Source organism: Lissotriton vulgaris, chromosome 7 (genome assembly GCF_964263255.1).
Source record: "Lissotriton vulgaris chromosome 7, aLisVul1.2, whole genome shotgun sequence".
In the NCBI taxonomy this organism is placed as follows: domain Eukaryota; kingdom Metazoa; phylum Chordata; class Amphibia; order Caudata; family Salamandridae; genus Lissotriton; species Lissotriton vulgaris.
In genome coordinates, this window is record NC_141695.1 from 1,513,012,709 (window position 1) to 1,513,039,531 (window position 26,823).

Sequence of the window (26,823 nt, forward strand, 5' to 3'; positions counted from 1 at the left end):
CAAGACATGAAACATAATGGTTTTGGAAAAGCGGGTAGGAACCAAGGAAGAAGCTGCCATGATAGAAAAGGAAAAGAAAAGACGTTGAAAACCTTAACTAGACTAGCTTTAAAAGGCAGCTGCAAACCCCATCGCAGGTGATTGCAATTTTGGTGTTGTAGGCGAGGGGTACAACAGCCAGGAACCAACTCTATATGAAAATAGATCACTGGGTACACAACAATAAGGATAGCACTGTGACAGCTACCAACAAGAGTGAGGCTATAATTGAGAAACTAACCACACTACCGGACCTATGAACATTAATAAAACAATGCAAACTCATACACAAAAGCAACTCACAGTGTGAGAATCCCATCCTGCAACAAGTGCTAGGGGCAGCGAAGGATAAAGAGCAGTCAGAAGTGTTGGCACATTCGGAACACCAATTACACGCAACCAGCGGAGAGAGATTGTGCAACACCAGCAAGAGGCCACATCAATCCAAAATTCGGACTTCATCATGCTGTCAAGAAGAAGACATTGACCATGATTTGCCCCCAGTACATGCCAACGACAATAGTAGTGTTAGAGAAGGGCCAAGCAGGCAACCAAGGCAGACACAGGGGTGATGGCTGTGACAACACAGCTGACCCGCAAGCAAAAGAAAAACTACAAACAGCGCATAAGGCCAACAAAAAAAGACCAAACTTTTTGTAACAGACAAAAAGAAACACCATCACAAATCTCAGGATCTTATAACTCAGAAAAAGGGGAGGACAAGACAGGAAAAATAAGACCAGAGACGGAGAAGATTTACCCAATTTTCCTCCCAAAAATTGGGACCAAGATACCATGCAAACCAAGGCTACAACATAAAAAAGCGGAGTCAAAACCACAAGTGAAAAAAACACACGCAAATAAAGGATTAGACCTACACCGGGATACATTGGGGACACGGGAAAACCACATTCAGACTGCGCCCCAAAAGACATTCAATTATGAAATTAGGTCAAATTCACAGGTGGTGAATAGTAACATCTAGGGCAAGGCAGGCAAATAAACAATCCACAAGTTATCAGAATGCCCTACCATGCCACCGGGGACAGCAAAGGGGGAGTTAGTAGCAGGATCAGGAGTAATCAGGCAGGGAGAACATTATGGTAGCCCACAGCAAAATAACTTGCAAAGTGTTGCAGGGCAGAGCCAGGGCTGGAAAATTAGAACTAATGCAGAGAACTGGCACACACAAAGCTCAAACACTCAATGCTTTGTGGTAGTAAATAAGCATGATACAGTTGGTAAAGGTACCATGCACAGAGATATCTTATGCAGGCCTGAATTTGCAGAACCCGAGCAAGGCCCTAGAACAGAAAGTCGGCAGCCTAACAACAATGAAAATCAAACTCACAAACCGCTCAAGAAAAGGGAGTAAGCGAAAAACATTTGCCAGCAACTGCGTCCACAGGGCTAATATTCACTCCAGAATTTAAGACAAAAGGCACGTGGGGCACTTTAAACAGGTCTGACATCATGTACCTCTTACAAAATATATCCAGCCTATCCTGCCTCATCATGGCACACTTGACTTCTGTGCAATTCAAGTGCTACCCTGCATCAGCCAAAGAGAATCAACACTAACTGAATGGACAGACAACGCTGACGTTCAGGACATTCTTAAAGAAAGTAAACAATTCAAAGAATGGGCATATTTATTAAAAAAACAACCTCTGAAAAAAATATCCTCATGTCCTATCAGAGAGGCATTATCCATTTGGGCAGCACAAAGACGCAAGTAGTATCCAGAAAGGGACCCAAAAGATAACACCAGTAATTAGGGGAAGAAAGATCACAGTTCAATTGACAAGGAGCAGAAATGAGAATCACCTTATGGATTAATCAACAGCGCACACTTGTTTGGAACAATCTGATTTGGTCTGACTTCCCACAGCTCTCACAATAAAAGGGCGGTCGAACTCCAAGATGGAGAAAATACAAAACTCTGACAAACTGTGCTAAAGATAATCAGCTGGAATGTGGCAGGCCTGTCTTCCCTCCCAGCAAACACAGAGACACTGGAGTGTCTTTACTCCGGCAACATACTTTGCTTTCAAGAAACATGGTAGATCATCCCTATACCGATCCTAGCGTTCCAAACAATTCACATCCCGGGCACACAAAAAAAGTCTGTTTGGTAGACCAATGGGTGGCCTAGAAATGTCTGAGAAACTGGATGTGCAAATAAAAGTCAAAGAATTGACCTACAACTCTTGGTATGTACAGATAGCATGAATGGACTCGTATTGGAGGGATGGACCACCACAATCTCGCTTATCAACTTATGAGTTAATCCTCAATGTGATGTAAAAAGGGCAAATATAAAGAACATCATTGAACAAGTAAAAACATTCTTATATGAGTAACCGGTGCACAAGTGCATAGTGGTTGGAGACTTCAACACCCGAGACATGGGCCAGTCTTAGGCAACCCAGGGCGACCATCAACAAACCTTACTACAAGCTTGCCTCAAAGAATTTGACCTGGGATCAGCCAATTTAGAAGGGACCACAGGGTGCAAATCAATTCACACTTTCAAAGACATATCAACTCTACACTATATCTTTTTAAGTAAAGACCTGCTAAAAAGACGAATAACCTGTAAGGTCCAGCAAAGAAGTGAGTGACCACTTACCCATTTCCATAGATATCAACATAGGAGCAATGACGCACAAGAATTACAAATTAGCAGGCTGTACTCTTGAACGTGGGCCAGTTAACAAAAAGAATCAAATGGAGTCCAGCCAGCATGGATAAGTGCTCTTGCTGGAAAACAGCCTATTTGTGCCCGACCTAGAGAAACGAAGCAAGCCTGGTAGAAAAGTGGACCTCATTGCTAGAAAAACGACATGGAACACTCCTGTTCCAAAATCACAGAAAGCAACTAGTAGCGCCCACTAGAAGAAGGACAGGGAGTTATTGGAGAACAAACCTAAGTGCCGACGTATGGACTCAAAACACAGAAAGGAGAAGTCTAACAGCACAGAAAAAATATGACAGAGGCAAGGAAACAGCTTTAAAAAACCTGAACCTTGAACAACAAACTCAGGAACAATGGAAACACATATGCTTTGTTACCACCCCGCAAGACCAGGAGCATATGTAAACAGTCTAACAAACATAACGATCAGGAAGGAGAACATTGTACCGGTCAATATATGGGAGGGGCATATAAAAAACCTATACGTAGATCCCAATAAAACAAGGGCCATCAATGCACTCTTACTGGACAACCCATTAGAAGGCCTTGAAGACAGTCCAATAATAGTCACTAAGTAAGTCAGAAAGATTAAAGATCTTGGAGAGCATTCAAGGGGGATGGAGCCGCTGGGCCGAATGGGATACCCGGGGCTTTTTCAAAGAAGATGGAACCTTTTGTGCTCCTTTGATGCTCAATCTGTTCAATGAATGCCTCACTACATATATCATCTCTGATGCTTGGAAAGGCTCCACCCTTCATCCTATATACAAAAAGGGTGATCCTACTTGACCTGAGAACTACAGGCTAATAGCCCTACTGGACATTGATAGCAAAGCCTCTGCAAATGTGCTAGAACTCTAGATCAATGAGAATAACATCATTCCAACTTATCAGAAAGGGTTTTGGCCTAACTCCTCCACAATAAACAATGTCATCGCTCTCTCATACCTGGGCGCCAAGGCTTGTAAATTGACCACACCACCATTATATGCCTGTTTTGTAGACCTCAGCGTTGCGTTTGATGCCCTTGATCGTAACATCCTCTGGAAAAAAATGGCAGGATCGAGCATACCGAGACAATTGCTTGCAGCAATATCAGCGCTATAGACCAACACTTGGGTGAGGAACAATATAACACAGACCCATACCATGGCAAGGATCTTTACCAACAAAGGCTTAATCAGGGTTGCGTCAACGCCCCCACATAGTTTCATCTATATACAGCAGATCTAGGTGAGGAACTACTGAAGGGAAAAACCTTTCCACCAAAATTGGCCCGGGTGAAATACCAATAATACAATATGCAGATGTTATGGCATTATTAGATCAAACCTGTATTGGGATGAGGCGGGCCCTGGACATACTACACGCATACAATGCACGGAATGCTCAGCAGGCGAGCACAGAGAAATCTAAAATCCTGATTTTCGGCCATAGAACCAAAAAATACCAACTTGGATGGAAACTTGACCAAATATAAATGGGCGAGGAATCTAAACTAAACAGCCATCCGGCAGAGGCGCTATGAAGAGTCATAGGGGCACAATTATTCCCAACAATAAATTATGGCCACCTTGCTTTCCCTGGCAGGTTCACCGAGCCACTAGAGCGCAGCCATATAGCCACATACAAAAAAATATTGAGCATTCCAGAAAACACTCGACGTACTGTAATTCGTCTTGAGTTTAAATTGGTGAGAATGGACATTGAGTGCAAAAAAGATCACTAATTCCACCACCTTGAGACCAGGGCAAACAAAGAAACCCTGCAAGGAGCACTAAATTCAATATTTCTGGATAAAAAAGCAAGTGGGCGAAGTACCTTGGCTCGGCGAGAACAGCATTAAATACGGATCTAGAAAATTAGACTGACCACCCAATTGCCACAGCACAACAAAAGAAAAAGCTAAAGAAACAGGGCATGATGGCCTCAAGACAACACAATATCAAACAAATCAGAAATATTAGAGTGGCAGAGGGACTCTCTGTATCACACGAAGCTACACATTTTCACCCATACTTGAAATCAGCAATTGGAAAACAAGCCTTTAAGAGCATGCTAGCACTTAGGCTCTTAATAACGCCCATCTAGGAATATAAGGCGCACTGGGAAAACTTGACACAGAGGCATAGACAATGTAGGCTGTGAAAAATACCCCTCAGAAACAGCTGCCCACATTGTATGCTGCTGCGCAGGCCTACTACAATAGAGGCGAAAGTACCTAAGGCCAATCTTTTTGCAGCATAGGTCAAAAAATGCAAAGAGGCGCTAACGCTAATCTACACCACAGCGATACCAAAGAATTAGCTCAGTTCGGAATATTATTTTGGAAGCCGGACGGTTCCTATGTGAAGCCTGCCCAATACCGTGGGCAGCCAGGCGCAGCCACTGAAAATTCCTACAAGGGCAGGCCTTTAAGTACATGGCCCCACTATGGTATGAGGGAACTCAAGCACGAACCACAACTTATCCTGCCTGAAACATAATACACAAGAGGCAATTTATGACTTAGTCTACACTGCATAATTAACGGGCACTCATGTCTTTTATAGTTTTACGTACTGTCTGGCACTTTACAATATTGCACTTTAACCATAGGCCAAGAGTTTTAAAATCAAGTTTTAAAGATAGCACATTGTGAGACACTGCTTATTTGCACATCAGTCATTTTTACTTTTATGTTTGTTCGATTCTTTGTTTCCTGTACTCTGAATTTTAATGGGCTTGATTGTCTAAATAAAGTATATTTTTTTACAAGGACTGTTTTTTTGCCATTATTTTGAGTATGTGGTACACAAAGCCAAAGTAACACAGTCAAAGATCATGTGTCACGGTAACCTTCATGAAAAATACAGTAAATTAATTTAAGTAAGCATCTCAAAATGGCAAAAACCAAGACAGCCACACCAGGGCCCAAGCTAATAGAAGATTAAAATATTGCTTCTCTAGAACCCTATTTCGGGCTGACCGACTCCGCTCCTTTAGTGCCGAGATCAGCATCTTGAACTCACAATATTCATGTATTTCAAAGTACTGGCTTGGCGTTGAAACAAATTCGGCCGCGGTGTTTCAGCTTAAAGCCAGTACTTTCTAAAACATATTCTGGTGATTAATTTAATAGTAAAACAACCCCTTCGTATTCTGGTATCACCTTAGTTGAGTAGCCTCACATAATTAATTTAGCACACGGTACTAAGCATGTCCTGTATAGAGTGCTGATTTAATTAAAAATGCAGTTTCTGCACTTGTGTAGCTTGCTATTAGAAACAAACAAGTGGGCCAGATTTGCATCGCTATTACCACATTAAAAAAACCCACAAGACCTATCTGGATACCAATTGGTTACATTTGTTTGGGAGTATAGTTCAGACCATGGGCCTTCTTAGAAAGTTGCGCCGTAAGAATAGCAGTTGTGACCAAAGAATGCTGTCCGAAGGGGGCTTCTTTCCACTACTTACCCAAGTCTCATTGTTATTGCTTTTTTGGTGTTTATTTTAGTTTCTGAAGGTTAACACTGAGTAGTAAAGAAAATGTAAAGTATTTCCACACCTCCTTGTCTGTAGTGGAATCACAAATTCTTATTCATGTCAGTTAGAAAATCTTGCATTGTAATTTCAAAAGTTGGATACGCTGTATGTTTTGGAACATCTAATTCCTGAGTTTGGTCTCACAAAGCTGTTTGTATTCTCAATACAGCCCCTCTGCCCTCAGTGCTCTGGTTCCAAGTACTGTCCAAGAGAAGCATGATGACATGGAGGATAGCCCTCTCTTCGCCACATTGTGAGTTTCTCTTTTATATCAAAAGGATAAGTGAGTGAGGTATGGCCTTGATACATGCATTTTCTCAGAGCCTTCACCGTTAAGAATCTCAACATTCTCTCTACCTGTTTAGCCTCTTTTTATTGGCCACACGATTCCCCTCCCTTTGTTGCTAATTTAACCAGGTTTTCTAATCATTTGTCAATTACAGTAACTGTATTTATTTACACAGATGTTTCATCTGATAGAGACATCTAGCTGCAGATTCCTTACCTTTTAATTTCCAAGTCGTCAGACTCGATATGGAAGATTTTTCTTATAGCAATACCCCTGCACGCCGGTAGGTAGCGTTGGTCGGTTTTGCATGACATCATCGGTGCCAGAAGTGACATCTGCATCACCAATATAGGTGCCACCTTAGCGCGCTGAAGGCAGTTCTTTTCTTTCAGCGCCAGTCAAGCGCTGATCTGTGAAGAGAGCTACCCTCTGTTTTTGTTGACAGGATTTTTCAACTTTTTGTCTGGCCCTTTTTTTGGTGCGTAGATATTCATGTTGAGGAAAACTTCAGGGTTCAAACCGTGCGGCGCCTGTACCAAATCATGTCAGTGATGGACCCGCATTTGGTATGCCTATGGTGTCTGGGGTGCGATCCCGACTCCATGTCGTGCTCAGACTGCCGAGCCATGGCCCCCAAGGAGAGATTCCTAAAGCTGCTTGCGGCCTTGCAGGGGACGCCAATCCCAGCTTCTCAGTAGGCTCGTTCCCAGTAGAGAGGAAGGTCCCTGGACCACTCCATAAACCCAAAGTCCTCTTCGTTCCACTCACGACCTGTGGAAAACTCCGGTAAGAGACACAAGATATACAAGAAGTCTCCGGAGGGACTTTGGCATTCAAGGCCTCATTCTCCAGAACCTGTACCTGGGTCTACTCTGTGCCTCCCAGAGTTTCCGAAAGCTGAGTGACCCCCACTCAAATTAAAGAATTTTATGAGGCCATGCACCTAATTTTTTAATGGACTGAGCTCTCTGGCGTGCCTTGGATCAGTGGGGGTTCCATCAGGTTTCGTGCCTGCGGCTCCGACCCCAGCAGCAATGCCTTTCTTCCCCCCCTTCCCCCCCTCTCCCGGACTCGGACCAGCACCGGTTGTGCCAATGCGACTTTCCACAACATCTAACTTCACGCTGATGCGCCCACCAGCGGCACCAGCCCTATTCTGTTCCCTGATGACACATAGCCGTCACCTTATCGACAAATGCCGATTCCGATGACGTTGGGTTGTAAAGTAAACAGGAACAGTGGTATATCCAAAAGTAGGTTTATTCAGGAAGAAAGGCACAGCGCATCCAAATGACAGGAGATCAGGATACAACTGTCAAACAGGGAATCTGGAACATAGAACCAGGGGAGCTCACGCAGGAGCAAGGTTCCAGTTCCAGTTCCAGGCAATAAATAAATGATGTATAAACAGCTGGTAAAGACATAAAGTAGAATGTAACACATCTCCTCCCTTCAAAACAAAATAAATAAAAAGGAGGAAAAGCAAATTAAGACAGAAACCTAGAAGGGAGAACTACAGGTCTGGCATTACTTTTGACCCTATGAGCAATGGACTGAGAAGGAAGAACACAGTCGCTCTTGTCCTGAACAAAAGTCTGATCAGCATCTGAAGACACAAACTTACACTTAGCGACCTTCCTTATGTTCCAAACTCTACCATCTTGGGTGATGACAGAATTCCTGAAAACTTTAACAATCTTAATAGGATTACTAAACTTGGATAGACCCTTGAGTGTAAAACCAGGTTTCTTGATCCTTACCCATTCACCAACAGCAAAATCAGGAGTTTTCACATTCATCTTATGGTCAAACAAAGTCTTCATAGTGTTCTGTTTGGTTTCAACATGTTTGGCAACCTGCGAAATATCAAAGTGGTCAACATTCACACCAAATTTCTTAACCCACCAAGGACAGATATCAGAACTCGGACTTCTCCCTCTCAGAAGCTTAAAGGGACTAACCTCTGTAACCGCATGCGGGTTGATGCGGTACATCCAAAGTCTTTCCCTTACTATATCCCTCCAAGGTTCACCCGAACAACAAGCAAGCTCAACGGCATTTTTAAGAACACGGTTGAACCTTTCAACCTGGCCATTCTCCCTAGGCTCGTACAGGGAAGTAGTGTGATGCTTGATACCACAAGACACAAGAAAATCTTCCATCTCACGTGAAATGAGTTGAACACCGTTATCAGTAACCAAAATCTCAGGAGACCCTTCTCTAGCAAAAACCTCCCTGAGGAAGGAAATAATGACCAAGGTTGTGGCACTGGAGACAAATTTCACTTCCGGCCATTTGGAGTGATAGTCAATTAAGACCAAGGCAAAACGAGCATTCTCAGGAAGACGATGGAAAGGGCCTGAGATGTCAAAAGCAAGTTTTTGCCAGGGATGATCAGGCCAAGGAACAGGACTAAGGGGAGCAGAAGATACCCTAAGCATCTTGTCACTGTTAACACAATCCAAGCAGTCACGAACAGTTCTATCTACCATCTTGTCAAGGCCAGGCCACCAAAAGTTGGTCCTAATAAGGCGCTTCATGGAAGACATACCAATATGAGCTTGATGGGCCAAGGAAAGAATTTTCTTGTGTAGCGAGGAAGGGGGAATCATTTTGCCGGCCTTAAACAAAATCTTACCAACAGCCTCAATCTCGGAAGAAACTTGACAAAAAGGAGCAAATTCAGGCATAACAGACTTATCTTTGGGCCAACCTTTCTCCAAACATTCAAAAATAAACAAAGAAACAGGATCTTTCTCAACCTCAGACATCCACTCCGCTTCAGACACACCCTTGAATTCACTGGAGACATAATCATTGACAACAGAAACAATTTCAACCTCATGATCATCAGAATTAGCACTCTGGTCAGGGCAAGGTAACCTGGAGAGAAAATCAGCCGTGACATTACTTCTACCAGGAACATACATTACCTCAAAATCATACTCCTGCAATCTAGAAGACAAGCGTGCAATACGAGCGGTTGAATTCCAACCACCCCCAGGAGATAAGATTCCTACCAGAGGCTTGTGATCAGTCTTGAGGATGAACCTGTTGCCCCAGATATAATTGCGAAAGTGCTCAACAGCCCACGTACAGGCCAGTAACTCCCTTTCAATGACAGCGTATCTTCTTTCAGTGACGGATAAGGTCCTGGATGCAAAAGCAACACACCATTCCTCTTTACCTGAAATTTGACTCAAAACAGCCCCAAGACCGTAACAGCTGGCATCCACAGTGATAACACACTTTTTGTTAAGGGAAAAAGATCTCAAGGTGGGAGCATTCACAATATCCTGTTTAATAGCACAGAAAGCAGATTCTTGCCTATCAGACCACACAAAATCCGAGGATTTTCTGGTTAGCTCCCTGAGAGGTTCCATTTTAGTAGCGAAGTTCCGAATAAACTTACTGTAATACTCGCATAAGCCAGCAAAAGAAAGTAGTTTCTCTTTGTTATCAGGAGAAGGCGCCTTCACAATAGCGTCAACTAGTGAACGCTTGGGAACAACTCCATCAGCAGACAGCGTGTGACCCAAATACTCCACACTTTTACAAAAAAACTTACACTTGTTGAATTTAAGAGTAAGACCAGCATTGCCTAACTTGCTGCAAACATCCTTCAGATGAACATAGTGATCATCCATATTCTTAGAAAAAATAAGGATGTCGTCTTGGAAGCACTTAACAAAAGCACAAACATCCTTAAAAATGTGATGCATAGCCCTTTGAAAAACTGAAGCGGCGGAGGCTAAGCCAAAAGGCATCCTCCTAAATTGAAAAAGGCCAAAAGGAGTAATAAATGAAGTAAAATGTTTTGCATCTTCAGTCAACTCGATTTGATGATATGCGGAGCGCAAATCAAGAGTGGAAAAAATACATGCACCATCCAGTAAGCACACCATCTCATTATGTTAGGTAAGGGGTGGCAATCAGTGATTAAGTTAGCATTAAGTGCCCTCAAATCTACACACAACCTGATACTTTTATCGGGTTTCTGTGCTAAAACAATGGGCGAAACCCACTCAGAGGACTCTACTTCCTCAATGACACCTCCTTGAATCATGTCATCCAATAAAGCCTTGAGTTCAGCTCTGATACTAATGGGTACACCCCTCAACTTCTGTTTAAGCGGGATAGCATCCTTCTTGATCTTAATTCTATGGGAAAAGCCTTTAAGTTTACCCAAATTTTCAGAAAAAACATGAGGAAATAGCAAAGGAAGATCTTTCTCTTGAGGGTTTATGTTCTTCGAAGTCTCAACAACCTTCTCACTACATTCAGACAGAAGAGCATTATCACTACAGGAACCACTGTAGTCTGAACGTGTAACATCACAAGTAATGGCAACAACAGACACAGGATCCTTATTCCTAGGATTCAACGTAATGCCAAGTTTGGCTTGATCCCTCCAGCCCAAAACATTCACACCTTTGACAGCAATATACATTTTGATCCATGCATTATTTCCCCTAAACTCAATTAAGACTTCCTTATAACCAACGAAATTTATGTAGGACTCATCAAAATTTTGCGCCACGATATCAGGTTCACATAGATTGGTTTGATCTACCAGATTCCCAAAAATTTCATGGCAATACATTTTGGTAATGATGGTCCACGGAGCCCCTGAATCAGCCATTAGCTTGAGCTGTTTACCTAGAATATTTACAATACAATCAGGAGAACTCAAGCTGTCAGCAGACTTGACATCAAAAGAATTGCGAATAGACACAACAATTCCACATTCAAGTTTTGACTGAACATCATCATGAGATGACACACCTTGCGATACAGTAGAAATTTTACCCTTGGAAGAAGGATTAAAAGATGAATCCTTTCTCGCATTAGAGTCTTTGCACATTTTGGCAAAATGACCAACACGTCCACATTTGGTACACTCTTTTCCAATGGCAGGACAACGAGGATACGAAGCAATGTGGCTGGGATGACCACATCTGAAACAATAATAATATTTAGAGTTGGGCTGACTCTTCGTATTCATACTAGGCTTGCCATTGGATGAAGAACTAGAAGGCGTGACAATGTTCACATTACTTTGCTCAACAGAGTTGGAAGTTAATTTACTAACAGAACCAGAGGAGGTTTTACTTTCAAGAGTTTTCATCCAACGTTCAGATTGTTCAAGTGCTTTGGAGGTACTAATGGTCACTTCTAAGCTGGGGTCACCCAAAATTCCAAAGTTGTTCTTGAACTTTCTTACTTCTAACATGAACGATGATTTGGTCTCTGAGCATCTCATCAGTCATTAAACCAAAATTGCAATGTAGAGACAAAGCCCGAAGAGCAGTAAGAAAGTCATCGAAACTTTCATTTTCCTCTTGAGCTCTTGTGTAAAATTTGTATCTATTCAAAGCAACACTAGTATTGGGCTTAAACCTATTCTCAATGCGCAATAATGCCTCATCATAAACATTGTGATCGCCCCCAGAACGCATAGGTGGAAGTGTTCTGAAAACATTTTGACTTTCTGAACCTAAACAATGGAGAAAAATATTTTTCTTTCTTTCAGCAGACATACGCTCACCGTCAATAGCCTTTAAATATGTAATGAATTCTTCTTTCCATCGTGACCATGGAATAGTCGGTTCACCTTTACTTTGCAAAAATTTGCTGGGAGGATCAAATTGCATTGTTAAAATAATACACTCACAGAAGCTAGAAGGAAATGTAAAACATATACCACTTAAATAACAAAATAACACTTAAAACTGCATAAAATTATCTCAAGGCGTGTACTAAAAACGATAAAACGATGGAGGTTGCAGAGTACAGTCTTGTAGATGTCAATGCGTTCCTTCAGCGTGAATGAATCAAAAAAAAATGAGCATCAGTTATCAGAATTTAAAATGCTTGCAAGATTCTCGTAAAAAGAATGAATAATTTAGACAAAATTAACATCCCTCACTGAGATCAAGAGAAACTGTGACGTATTAACGAGTCTTTCCGAAGGCTCATAATGATAGGAAAAGCTTTACCAGAATGCCAGCATATGCGCGTCAGACTTGTAGTGCACAGCGCGTTTAGTTTTCAGTGCGCCCGACTTCTTGGTGCGCGTCGGATTTATAGCGCAGAGCGCGTTCAGCTTTTAGTTCGTCAGGGTTGTTGGTGCACAGTACGTCAGTGTAGAGCGCGTTAGCCTTCGGGAAACAACTAGCGTCATCAAAATCAGACGCTTTGTGACGTCGTTGAATACGTAAAAAAAAACAAGGCACATCAGCTGTAGAAATGTGCGTGATGACGTTGCTGCAGGAAGATCCGGTGACTATGGCAACAGTAGAAACGATGTTTTAAAAACGAAGAAATCTTATTAAATCAAAAATTTCCACAATGTACATACCAGGAAGTTGCTGGTAAGATCTTCACACACAGTTTTTTTGTTACCACAGGCCGATGAGGTTTAAAACAATGTAGATGACGGGTTCGTTATTTCAAAGAAGAATTTTCGCTCCTGTGCCCCTTATGCCGCAGAAATATTCTTCTAGTTCTCCAAATCGTTGCCAATTTTGTAAAGTAAACAGGAACAGTGGTATATCCAAAAGTAGGTTTATTCAGGAAGAAAGGCACGGCGCATCCAAATGACAGGAGATCAGGATACAACTGTCAAACAGGGAATCTGGAACATAGAACCAAGGGAGCTCACGCAGGAGCAAGGTTCCAGTTCCAGTTCCAGGCAATAAATAAATAATGTATAAACAGCTGGTAAAGACATAAAGTAGAATGTAACATGGGTCCATTGGTCCTATGTTGTTCCCTGAGCTTTTTTTGGACAGGCCATGCTTGGGAGAAGAATGGAAGAAGTCACTGGACCCTTTAGAATACCATCAGTACGAACAAGACATGGACTTGAATGAGGAACTGGGTGAGGCCAGTGGTCTGTATAGCTCCCCAGACGCTGGAATGCTTCCTTCTCCTACCGTGGCAACAACAGAGGGTGCATCTTATGCATTGGTGGTGTGCAGGGCAGCTGAGGTCCTTGTCCTTCAGCTACCCACAGCTTACAGTAAATCTCTTCTCACATGATGAATTACATGAACGCTGTACTCCTTGCTTAAGGAAGGGTGGAACGGAGAGTTCCCATATCCTATCTCCCTCAGCAAACCCCCATGTCCTACTCAATTTAGATTTAGGATACAGTGGTTGAATCTCAAAGAGTATTTCAGGGGCACATATGAAAAAGAAAATGTTTACTGTGAACTAGGATTTGGTATTTTAAAGTTGCCTCCACTCAAACTATCAGGATAGGATACTATCTTTTCTTAATGGTAATCAGCTCAGCTGCCGGCTGTCCATCTCAGATCAGCTGTTCAAAGATTAGACTGGAGGTCATCTGGAAGTGTTGGCAACGTAGTGTACAAGGAATCCAACAAAGCGTGAGAAAACCGTCCATGAACACGAGACGTGTTAGTAGACCTTAAAGCAGAACTAGTGGAGGAAAAAATATGTTTGCCGCACAAATTATCCTATCTCATAGAATTTCTGAATTGACCCATTGCAAGCTACACTCTCTTTTTCAGCGATGTTTCATTTCCAAAGTATACCTTAAGGCCCTGCAACTTGTATCTTTTCACTGTAATGTTCTCTGTCTCCAGCTCCATATGGTTCCTGTTATGAGACTCTTTGCTGTTCAACAGGATATCAAGCCCTTCCCTTATTGTTAACGTTTCTATCAATCTAGCATGCCACCTTTTAGAGCTTTGTGCATATTATAAAGTAACTGCAAGATTGCTCTATATATAATTTACAGTGTACTAAAATTATGACTGAACGTGCAGCCTTAGGCAGTATTCCAACGGGTAGTTGAGCATAGTTTGTGACAGTTGTCTGGGTACATGTTGTTAAAGGTAGTTAGAGGAATAACTTTAGCTACTATGAGAAGCCAGTTAATAGCAACCACCCCAGTCCTTCAACATTACTCTGTCCTCTTTCTCTAAGAGTTTAGACTCTATCATAAGTGAGTGAATATTCTTGTTTTAAGTATTATTCTTCCTAATAGGTTTCCATGTCTTTCGCGTTTTTCCCTGACCAGTTTCCTTATCCTGTCACGTATCTATGTGCTATTAAACTTGAAGTAGGTGAGAAGTCTTGTGATGAGTTCTTAAATTAGTGATAAACCTTGGAATTTATCTGTGCTCTACATTACTGTTGGCCAAGCCCTTTTTTGTAATTATTTTATATAAACATAAACTGTTCTTCAAACCTTAAAAGCCAACTCTGACAAACCTTGCTAAAGACCTCCTATTGAATTGACACTAAATCTCTTAGGTTGTGAGCAAAAGTTATGTAGTCTTAATAGGTAGAAAGGCTTGCTAATGTATTGAAATATAGTGACATTATTTAAGCATAGTCTCTTATCAAAGCAACTCTTTGTTTTATATTTTTTTCCCGTCCATTTTTACTTGTGTATTATTACAACAAGCAGTAGCAGCCAACGTGACTTATCCATAGCTCTTTTTCAGTGCTGTAAAATAAAACATGTCCTAGCTATTGTAAAGGAAAACTTCCATTCTAGTTAAGACATGGGGTGAGAATTTGTGCAAATCTTTTTTAACTTTATTTCTCACAGAAGCAGCAATAATAAAAAACACAAATGTAACCATTACAGAAAATTATATTTCCCGTATCTCTAGAACCTAGTTGTTCCAAACAACCAGTCACATTGCTGCTAGCCTCTGTAGAATTCTCTTAACTTCTTTGACACACTCATTCTTTTGCAGCATCAGCAAGTTCACGGAATTTGCTGCTTTATTCTTGCTTCCACTGATTCCTAAACCATGAATACAACAAAAATATCATTACTGGCATGAAGATATCCTTTTGCAGTTAGAAAAAAAAACAAGTGGAGCGATCATGAGCTTGTCATCAATTATTAGGTCTTTTGCAAGAAATATATCCATCAAGACAATTTTACCTACTCGTTCTAAGCAGATTCCTGAGTGGATCATACCACATTAGATAGCAATATGTTATGGCTTGGATAATCTTCACCTCTAAAATAGCTATAAAGTTTGTATGTCAGGACCAGAGGTGAGAATTAGGTTTTTCCAAAGCTTACTAACCAGTGAGGCTATATCCACCACAGTCTTAAAATAAAACCTCTTAAAGGTAAAATCTGATGACCAATCTGCTGCATTCATGCTATCTTCCAGCACTGCACCCAGTGAAAATGCTTTAGATTAAATGGCACTTCCAGCTGAATGTACCTCAAACCCAGCCACTAGCATTACAAATTATCCACTGGGCTATTGTAGGAGATGAAACCATCAAACAGTTTTCTGATGGAAAGCAACGGTTGTTGGACACATGGAGGGTGGAACACAGCAGTAATAAACTCAACACTGTATTTGCATCCCAGTTCCTTGTATACCTAGGCTCTGCAGGTGTGAAAGACAAAGTCCCCATAGTATCCTATGCTTCCTCCAAGATTTCATGCGATTGCCCATCACTTACGGCACCTGCACCAAGAGCACCCAACATCCCACTGTCTCGCACTCACATAGTCCTTCAATCACCCATGCAGCACTTCCCACTCACATGCATGCTCCTCAACACCTTCTCACTCACCAAACATACCACAAAGATCTGGGAGCTGATACATTACAACGACCCGGATCTACTTTTCCTCACGGAAACCTGGCTAACCCCGCATCCGCACCTGGCATCACCGCAGCCATCCTCCGGCTACATATTTGTCAAGCAAGACAGACTTCACAAGCCTGGATGCAGAATCGCCATCATCCACAAGAAAACCATCAGCTGCACCACCTCCATGGACACATCATCCTCCAACGTGGTACACCTGTCTTAAAGCTCCATGTCACGACCAACATCATCCTAAGCCGCACTCATCTACAGACCACCCGGACCTCGCACCATCAACACCAACATGGACTTGTTGCATCACTCGTCCTCGACGCTAGCAATTACATCCTTCTCTAAAGCCTGAACTTCCACTAGAAAGACCACGCTGCCTCCAACTAAAAAGCACCCATCGAAGTCCTTGGAAGCAGAGGCCTCTCCCAACGGGTAATGGGACCTACCACCTTTCTGGACACCTCCTGGGCCCTATTTTCACCACTTCAACAACATTCGGGTCCACAAGTCCACACCATTATCCTAGATAGACCACACCAGTCAAGTTCAGCATCCTCATCCCAGTCCAACACACACCATTGCCACAACAGCCCACCATAACTAGCACAGCATCACTGACAAGGACTGGAACACTGCTGTCAACACCCACCAAACGGAACACAGCAACGACCTCCCCAAGGCAATCAAGAAGTTCAATAATTGCAAACTCCATGACCCCCTTCAAACACAAAAATAAAACCAGATCTAGACCCCCCCAGGCAAGTTTGGTACATAGAGGAATTCAGGTGGATGAAACACCGCTGCAAGCAACCTGAGCGCAAAAGAAGAATGAGCCAGGACAATGCAGACAAGAGCACATTCAAATCTGCCCTGAGACGTTACCACTAAATGACCATCAAGCGAACCACTCTGGCAACCGCATCAATGCCAGCACCAACAGAAGCAAAGAAATCTTTGCCATTGTGAAGGATTTCACCTCACCAGCAGCTGCCTCCAACTCGAACACACCCTCACAAGACCTCTGCAGCAATCTCTCTCAATTTTTCAGTAATAAAATCACCGCCATTTACAGCAACTTCAACCCTCAACTAGACCCGATGGACCTTTCAAAAACGAATCCCGATCCTATCCAAAGAATCAATTCTAACCACATGGAGGGCCGTTGCCCTAAAGGAAACTGCTGCCACCATGAAGTTCATCCACTCATGGGCCCCATTGGACCCCTGTCCCCACTACACCTACTCCAGAGGATTCCCATCAGCTCCATGCTCACACCCATTGTGAATGCTTCCACCTCTTCCCTTACCTCTCAGATGCTTGGAAACACACAGCTGTCCTCCCATTGCTGAAGAAACCCTCTAAGGACCCTTCAGTGCTTGCCAAATACAGACCAATCTCCCTGCTACCATTCCCAGCAAAGATTTTAGAGAAAATCATCAACCGACTCATCAACAAGTACTTCAGTGACCACTAACTTTGGCGCACTATTTTGAGTTTTATTCAGAGAATCTACCACCCCATTGATATATAAATGCTGCATAAAGTAGAGGCCCAAATGCACATCCTAACTGCCTGGGGTATAGGCATCCTAAGCGATTCAGAGATGCCAATTTTTTTTCAAGACTTCCCAGGTTACGTTTCTGGGAAATTGGTCAAAAGCAGCCTTCATGTCAATAAAGGCATTGTAGAGCTGATCTTGTTTTAAGAGGATATATTTCCACCATGATGTATTATAGCGAAAAATCTGGTCAGTTGTGCTTACTCTTTCCCAGAATCCTTCCTGGAGATCAGTTAAAATATGGTGTTCCTCCATCTAATCATTTAATTTGGATAATATTTGTTTGCAGAACATTTTCTGCAGGTTATCAATCAGGCTAGGGGTTACCTTTACTCGAATTTTAAAGATATTCCCCTCTCTTGGATGTCTTTTCCTGTTGAGGCTATGATTTGCAAATTAACTGTCCAAGCGCCATCTGCCTTATCTGGCTCAACAAAAAATCTTCACGGCGAAGATCTTTCTGGAGACTTGTGCTTAGTTAGCGAAACAAACTTCCCCAGCTCTTTGAATAGCGGCTCTTTGAAATGGCTTCCTTAGGCGACTGGACCTGATTCAGAATAAGGCAATGTCTCTTAACTTTGGGTCACCGTTAATAGGCAAGGCCTACATCTCTCAGTAGAGATGGCACAGTGAGAATTGCCCAAAAACATGATTGCTCTCTTGGCAAGCTAGATAAAATGTTTATTTATCTTCTTTGGTCTAAACCTTGGTCACTGGGCCTATTACATCTAAATATTTATCTTGACACAACTGCCAAGAACAAATGGTACCCTTCTTAGGTCCTTAAAAATGTTAGCAAGAAATGGGAACAGTTGTGCATCTATTTCAGGTGACATTGCAACCTTGCTGTCCAGCGTAGGATGCAGGTATTCTCTCCTAATGTGCCTGAGGACCTGCTTAACCAAGGTTTTCCTTAATTGTCCTGCCACATATTGGATATCTTTGTCAACCAGGCCCACTTGGTTGAGCAGGGCTGAAGTTGTCTGGTACCATGTGAGTTATCCCCATTTATCCCTACATCTGTAAGGTGGGGGTCCACTAAAGGAGAGAGGGGGGATTTTGTGGTGAACGGGTCACCGGAGCACACGAGAGCCAGGCTGTTGCCAATGTTTCTGTCATCATGTGAGGCTTGTTGCATGCCAGAAAGACCTTCTTAAGTCCATCAAAGGCATCCTCATTGCCAGGTTGCTCCTTCTTATGTTTGACTTTCGCCTTGGCATGAGTTAAGCCCTGCTCCATATGGAGCTTTGGGAACTCTGCACGGTCCCTAAAATAACCCCCCCGCCCCCCTTAAGCTTAAGGTTTCTGACTGGCAATTTTATGTTTTGGTTTTCTCGCACTGCGAGAAAGCAGTGGGGTGATGCTCATCTGTCCTAGTGGAGGAGCACCCCTGGCTTCTGATCGTTCCTAAAACGAACATATAGTCACTAAACATCATCCAAGAGTCTAATGTAGTCCAAAAAAAGAACTAGAGTTCTGAAGGAGGGATGAATATATAATCTGATCCAGAAGCTTAAATATGATGCGTTTCTCCTCCGTGGGCACTCAGTTCTATAGACACTGCTGGCAAGGTGGAGGCAGGAAAATATGATGAGCTGTAGCCCTCATATTAAAGTCACTCAATAAAGACAACCATGTATACATCCAAAGCATGGCCATTGCTATTCAGTGTTCACCACGTTAGGGAGCTGCTTAAAAAAAATCCCAAGGATGAAACATGTCAGCGGATGATTCATGTATGTGTAAAGGTTGATATAAAAAATTATAAATGCAAAGATTTGCTTTCATAATCGCCTGCATTCAACTAATGTCATTTATCTCGTAACACATTGGCTACTTTGTCTCCTGATTGAAATTATATTCCTATATATCCTTAAGTATATTGTAATGTGAATCCTGTAGGGGGCTCCGTCCTTAACACAGATGGGCAGCAGGGTGTTTGATTAGTCTGCACCTATAAACACTTGTGTATATTTACTGTAAATAAACAATAATTTGTATGGTTTAGACGCCACCATTGCCCATCCTTGTTCTCCTAAAAAGTTCATGGTGACTGCCTTTATCTGTATTTCCAACCCAAAGGGCAATAAGAGGATCCACACAAAAGCGGTTCAGAACAAACCTTAATATATTTATGACATAAGGTTCAAAGAGTAACAATGCTAGTCTTGCATAGCATTCAATTAACCTCTGGTGCACTAGCAGCATATTCCAAAAACAGAAAAGCATCAAAGAATGAAAGGTCAGTGTTGTCTGTGTCATAGACAGTGTCTTAGGTTGCAGGCACCAAGGTAATGTTCTATATGCAGACTACACAGCTCAGAGTGCAAGCCTTATAACCTCGACTAGCTAAATGGATCCAGTTGTTCAATATGGGCCATGTCGGTCAGCAGGAGGGAAGAACCGTGAACTCTGGTACTTGAGAGCCCAGCCAAACCACCTGCTCTTGAACCCTGATACGTTTCAACAGTGCTTCAGCTGGTGGCTTGTTTCATGCGACCCGTTGACCAATCGATGCGTGTGAGAGGTCCCCGTGTATCCGTGCCTGGGTCTGTGTGTTCTCCGATGAATGTGTGTGTGCAGATGTTTTTCTTTTCAAGATAGTACACTTGCTGCATGCAGAAAAAACGTTGCCCTAATGATCTTTCATTCTATAACTAAAATCAAATGAGTGGTCTAGCAAAGACTCTGAAGTGGGCCGCAATCTGCCCTGTTTTGTGCTCTACAAAATAATAGAAATTAGTACAAAACAATTGGTAAACAAAATGAAGGTGCCAATGGTCGTTGAAAGCAGAAAGGCAAAGAACAGTTGGAGAAGCAGCTGTTACATACGCTGAACAATATACTAATCTACAGTTAAGTTTCTTCTTCTAAGTTATGTCTGTTGCTCCTGAGCGCAGTAGAGTAAAGCATTACTACATATTGAATGCATCCGTGCTTTTCCATAAAATGAAGATGCGTCCTCTTTCGGTGAGCTGTCCGTTTCAAGGTCTTGTTTTAATTCTAAAAGGACTGTGGCAGCCCCTTGCCCAAGGGAGTTTGAAGATGAGTTGCTAAGTTCTTGTAGGGCGCTGGGAACAGTCATTCCACCACACTTTGGACAAATCAACGCACCAGGTCTGACAGCCTACTAAGGGCTGTGACTTTCTGGTCTAGCCTTGAAAATCCCAAAGAACAACATCATATCCTTTAGCAAGTCCCTCTGCCTGATCAACACCCCTGCCGCAGAGCACTGGACATATCGGTAAGCTTGCTTAAGGCTCCAGGTTCTATTATGTATTTGATGGTAGTAGTCACAGTAACATTTTATTTGACTCCATTTATAGTACAGATAGGAACCCAAAATCATCGGAACACGAAACAATCGTGATGGTAATCTTTTTTTAAGACTGTCGAATTGATAAGGTTTCGTGTGCATCGACTTTACTGAATTGTTTCAGACTCATAAACTTGTATTATTATCTTGCATGAGTCGCACAAGTTGTCTGTTATACGTACTAGTAATCTGTTAAGGGAGCTAATATCACGCAAAAGCCACTCACTGGTTGAACCGTGAAACTCTACGGTCTTAAAACTAAGGGAGCAAGACTGCCAACCACTCAGTGGTACTCAGGTGTTGAATGGATGAATTTTCCTCAATGCATTGCTGAATTCTTCCTTTGGTTTCTTTTCGCAGTTTCCCTTCTTCAGATGGGTCGAGCTACTTTGTGCGCCTGTACACAGAGCCTCTGCTCGTGAATCTGCCCACGCCGGACTTCAGCATGCCCTACAATGTGATCTGCCTGACCTGCACCGTGGTGGCTGTGGGCTACGGGTCCTTCTACAATCTGCTGACGAGGACCTTCCAGGTGGTGGAGGAGCCTGCCACAGGCGGCCTGGTCAGGCGCTTGGCAAATGTAATCCGAAAGCTGAGAGGGGTTCCGGCCCTTTAAGACAACGAGGTGCCTGTGAAGTGGGTGGTATACCTCCTTGTATTTGACGAGAAACTGATGAAGCGCTGGTCCGTTTGCAAAGCTCAGTTGAATGACTATTCTTCAGACCGACATTAACACATTCTTCCTGTATAGTGATGCTGAAACTACAGTTGTGGATTCATCATTGCCTGCATACTTTATAGAGCTGTAGCAAGTGAAATCCTAGCGGAATACATACCTGAAACTGTTGGACAGATATGATATGATGTCTTGATATATATATATATATATATATATATATATATATATATATATATATATATATATATATATATACACACACTCACACTCACGCTCACACTCACACACACTTACACACTCACTCACTCACTCACACACTCAAAATTTTCTCCAGCCATGATTTTATTCCACCAGGTGGAATCAAATCATTGCTGGATAAAAATTACCCTGAGTGAACGCTTATTTTGCAAAATAATTGATTTGGAGGTCCGGTGGGCTTTGCCGGCGTGGCGCTCCAACTGCAGAGGGCGAGAGAAGGTATGAAGAAGCAACTCATGTTAAATATATATATTTGTATATATATATTTTACCTCATTCGCATGATTGTAGTTTTTTAACAATCTTTAAAAAACGTTGACATTTTCTCTGCTTTTCTGTGAAAATCCCGGCTACTTTTCTCACTCACCCAGTGACACATATACTCTCCGTTACAATTATCCTTTAGTTCTCCAGATCATAACGAACAAAATGACTGCTAAAAGTTCATTGCTTCCAACAGGAATGCCAGAGATCATTTGAACAGCTTAAATGATACAGGAATTTGTTTTCACAATAGACACAGATGCTGATATTTTGAGCGACCAAGTGAATTGAGAAGTTTCCTGAAACGTTTACAATTTTATTTTTATGGGGTGTTGGGTTGAATGTATGGCTGGTAAACCATTACAAGGAATAAATGGATTTAATTTATGAGCGGTACAATTAAAAAACGGAGTCCTGGAATTTTTTTTTTGTTCTAACTATGATAATATTATGAACGTCGGTGAGAGTGGTGATGTTTACAAACTAAATTTGATGCTGAAGCTTTTAGATAATTGTAAAGCACGTAATTTCACTTGCCTATATCTCTTACTTTTGACATCTCAGGGAAATGATCCTGCAATGGAAATCTTTCCTTTGTGTAACACCAAAAACATTGTAGACAATGTAATGTTTTGATTCTACTGCCTGTTTTTTTTTTAGGTGTGCATTCTTGCCTGGGGGCAAAAGCGACTGGGTGTGTTTTGAGTTAACAGCACCTATTTTCAGAACAAATTATTAATACTTGTTAATGCTGTATACAGTGTTGATGAATGGTCAAGAAATAGTAAATTCGGGGAAATAAGGCCTGAAATCTGTAAAGGGAAATAAAATATCCGTGCACATTAAAATAGGCCATAGAGGAGGTGTACATGAACAGGCGTGGTGCTTCTCACCCGTCGTAATTTGTGAAAATGTACTAGTCTTCTAATCTAGACCTTTTTAGGTCTGGCTTGAGAGTGCGGGTGGCACTTACCTTATGTTTTAACCCCTTCCATGCTCATGACGGAACGGTTCCGTCAAGAGCGTCGGTTGACCTGTGCTTATGACGGAACCGTTCCGTCATGGTTCCATAGACCCAATGGAACGTTCAGCACAGCGCAATAATTTGCCCCGCGCTGAAGGGGTTAAAAAGAGATGTCAGGAGTTCTACAGAGATGGACTATTGCTCTACCCAAATGTTGGTTCACCAAGGTACAGCTTTTGATTTTGCAAAAGCTGATTGCTTCAACTAAAAGAGCGGCTTACCTTGCAGGCAACTGTGATCTTTCTTGCGTTTGTTTACTACGCTGTGTGAGCCAGCCAGCTTTCTTTTTCTCGCCAGAGAAGCCTAACTAACACCCAGTGGTGGCTGGTGACATTTGATAGTGGTGAGCCGTAAAATGATAATCATACTGCACCATAGCTAGCGAGCGAGCCTGAACCCCCTAAGAGAAAACTTTGAAAAAAGAGTGGACAAATGGTGCATTTTCAAGCAAATTTGAGAAAGCAGGAAGGTTAATAAAGCAATTGTCAAAGTGCAGTTATTACATTAATAAAGAGGTGTCATATAACATAGGTAGCTGCTTATTCAACATAACCACAGAGCTTCATAACAAACTTCGAGATACAATGCATTGCTGAGTACCTCACAGATGTATTTTAATAACAAACAAATAAACAGGACGTAAACTAGCAGCATTCAGAGTGTTCACTTTTTGTAAATAAAATCAGCACGTCTGTCTTCAATGGAAGCAAACTTCTCAATGACTTGAACATTGAAGTCTGGTATTCTTTTAACTAAGTCTCTCTCTATAGAAAGCATCGCTAAGGCATTCAGCCTTTCCTGAATCATGGTGTTTCTCAGGAATGTCTTAATTCTATTCAAAGTGAAAAAGCAACGTTCCGCCTCTGCTGTTGTCGTCGGAGTGGTGATGACAATTTTTAGTAAAGCCACTGTCTCTGTAATTGACTTTTCCATGTTAAGGTTCTGAATGAAAGCAAGCAAAGAAATTGCAGTAGTGGCCTGCCGGTATACATGCATTCCATAAAGTACAGTTAATTATGTTCTCAGATCCTCTTTGTTGAGCATCCACAATGGTATTCAGTGCTTGCTCAGGGAAGGAATTATCATATTTTGCAAACAGATCACTTCGTAGTAATGTGGCACTCACCAAATGCTTTGTAAAAGAAAAACGTTCCTTTGCCTGCACAATTATAGTGTCACATATCTCTTTTGCAATCGGACCAGACTGCTGATGTTTTTTTGCAGTTAGAGAAACTAGAATCATTTGGCACTCTGCTGTCTAAATTGTCAACCCCTTCTCTGACTTTGTTCATGCTGGTGACAAAGTCGGTGGTAGCTGATTCCACATAGACAGTATCTATTTCACGTTTTTGTAACTTTTCATACAGTGCGTCAACATGAGGCATTATTCCATAAAACAAAAACAGCAAAAACTGAAACTCCCTGTCTTGCAGTGTTCTAGCAAAGCCACAGGCCTCATTCCGGCTTTTGTAGTCAATCTTCATTGGCTTCTATGGTGTCGAAACATTTCTCAAGGTCAACCCTATTTTGGTATATTAGGCTAATTTTACGAATGTGAAAATTCCAACGAGTTGGGTCTTCCTTTGGAATCCTTCTGTTGACAATCGTATGAAGTACCTCTGTTCTTTTGGGGGAACGTGAGAAGAATGCTGCCATTCCTCCTACATCCATGAAGAATATCTGTGCCTCAGAGATCTTTCCTACTGCTTGTTGCATAATCAGATTTAGTTGGTGGGCATAACAGTAAACGTGATGGGCATTAGGGTACACATCTCTAAAAAAAAATTGTACTCCACCGGAGGTTCCTCTCATTACTGCAGCACCATCATAGCTTTGTGCAATCAGTTTTTGTTTTTGAGGCTGCTCTGGAAAAATCAAGTTTAGTTCATGTAGAATAGCTGAAGAAATGCTTTCGCTACTAGAGTCTCTTAAATGGGTGAAACCATAGAACCTTTCCACAACTTTGCTGTCACTGTCAAGGTGCCGAAAAACTAATACTAGACTAATACTGACTGTGTTTTAGTGGCCACATCAGTGGTGTCATCAGCCTGAATAGAAGTACCTGTCAGTCGAGTGACGCCGAGGGGCTTAAACTCACGCTGGAAGAAGTGCACAGAAAAACCAGATAGGTCAGGGACTAATCATTACATTGACTATCAACAATTGGTGTTTAGAGTACTATCAGACCACCCAGCTGGCGGAGCCTCATCATGTAGGACACTCAAACCATGATCAGTCTGCAGGCGCCCAGATGTATATTGGCAATGCATGACTTGGTCATGGTCAGAACACCGCAAATGTTAATACAAGAGGTGGTACTGGTATGTGCAGTGCAAAAAATATATATCAAGTGAAGTGACTAAAATGGCTGTCGAGGCAAACAAAGACCTTTATTAGTGGTTGCCTGGACGTCAGATTAAAAATAGTGTAATGACAGTGTAAAATAATCACTGTCCAGCTTGCTTGGTGGAAAACAAAAATCAGGCCAACATGTTTCTGCCGTACTGTGTAAGTTCACTGGCATTCATCAGGGCCAAGCTCTCATATGCTACTGCAATTACACTAACAGATGTGTAGAAATGAAATGAAAAGAATTCAATCAAACAACAAAATTACAGGTAGAATAAGAGTGGTCGAACACGACCATCCTACCGCATCTTCATTAATTAGCTCAGTGGATGCGATTAGTCTTCCCTGTGATAGGAATCAAAAGAAACGGAAAACCATGTGGAAGATATAAACACGTGATGCTTATTAAGACATGGTCAATATTTAATAACTCAGGTGTACCCAAAGTCCCACGTATTATTAGTAATACGTCTATATATTTTTTGCACTGCACATACCAGTACCACCTCTTGTATTAACATTTGCGGTGTTCTGACCATGACCAAGTCATGCATTGCCAATATACATCTGGGCGCCTGCAGACTGATCATGGTTTGAGTGTCCTACATGATGAGGCTCCGCCAGCTGGGTGGTCTGATAGGACTCTAAACACCAATTGTTGATAGTCAATGTAATGATTAGTCCCTGACCTATCTGGTTTTTCTGTGCACTTCTTCCAGCGTGAGTTTAAGCCCCTCGGCGTCACTCGACTGACAGGTACTTCTGTTCTTTAGGTTGCTGCACTGGGGGTATTTACCTGTAAGGTCGTTAAACTTTTCCCTCGGACCCTCCCCTACGAATTGTTGTTGTATCAGCCTGAATAGCCACAAAGTCTGTGTTTTTCAACTCTTGTACAATATTGCTTTTTACAATCTGTAGCATGCACTCAAGCAGTTCATTTTGTATTATTTTAGAGGTGCCTTTGAAGACTGTAGCACTTGATAGATGTGCTTCCATTTCATGGTCTATGCTTGCTATTAAGTCCACAAGGCCTCTGAATATCCCAGGATTTGCAGAACCTTCCGATTCATCATGCCCTCGTAAAGCCAGTCCAAAAGCACCACAGAAATGAATGCAATCAATGATTTTTGATAGTATGTGTCTATTCCTATCAACTGCTTCATTGTGTTTCTTTATTGTTTTGCGGTAGGCGTCGCTTATGTGGGCT

The 26,823-nt window shown here is 42.0% G+C and overlaps 1 protein-coding gene across 1 annotated transcript in view; it reads left to right on the forward strand.

The window, feature by feature from the left end:
- PIGT (phosphatidylinositol glycan anchor biosynthesis class T) overlaps window positions 1-21,801 on the forward strand; it is a 262,746-nt gene extending 240,945 nt beyond the window's left edge. Inside the window, exons 11-12 of the mRNA XM_086932377.1 lie at window positions 6,434-6,517; window positions 21,403-21,801. Coding sequence (XP_086788503.1) covers window positions 6,434-6,517; window positions 21,403-21,658 — 340 coding nt within the window. The 3' untranslated portion in view covers window positions 21,659-21,801. The remainder of the gene's footprint in view (window positions 1-6,433; window positions 6,518-21,402) is intronic.
- The last annotated feature ends 5,022 nt before the right edge of the window (window positions 21,802-26,823 follow it).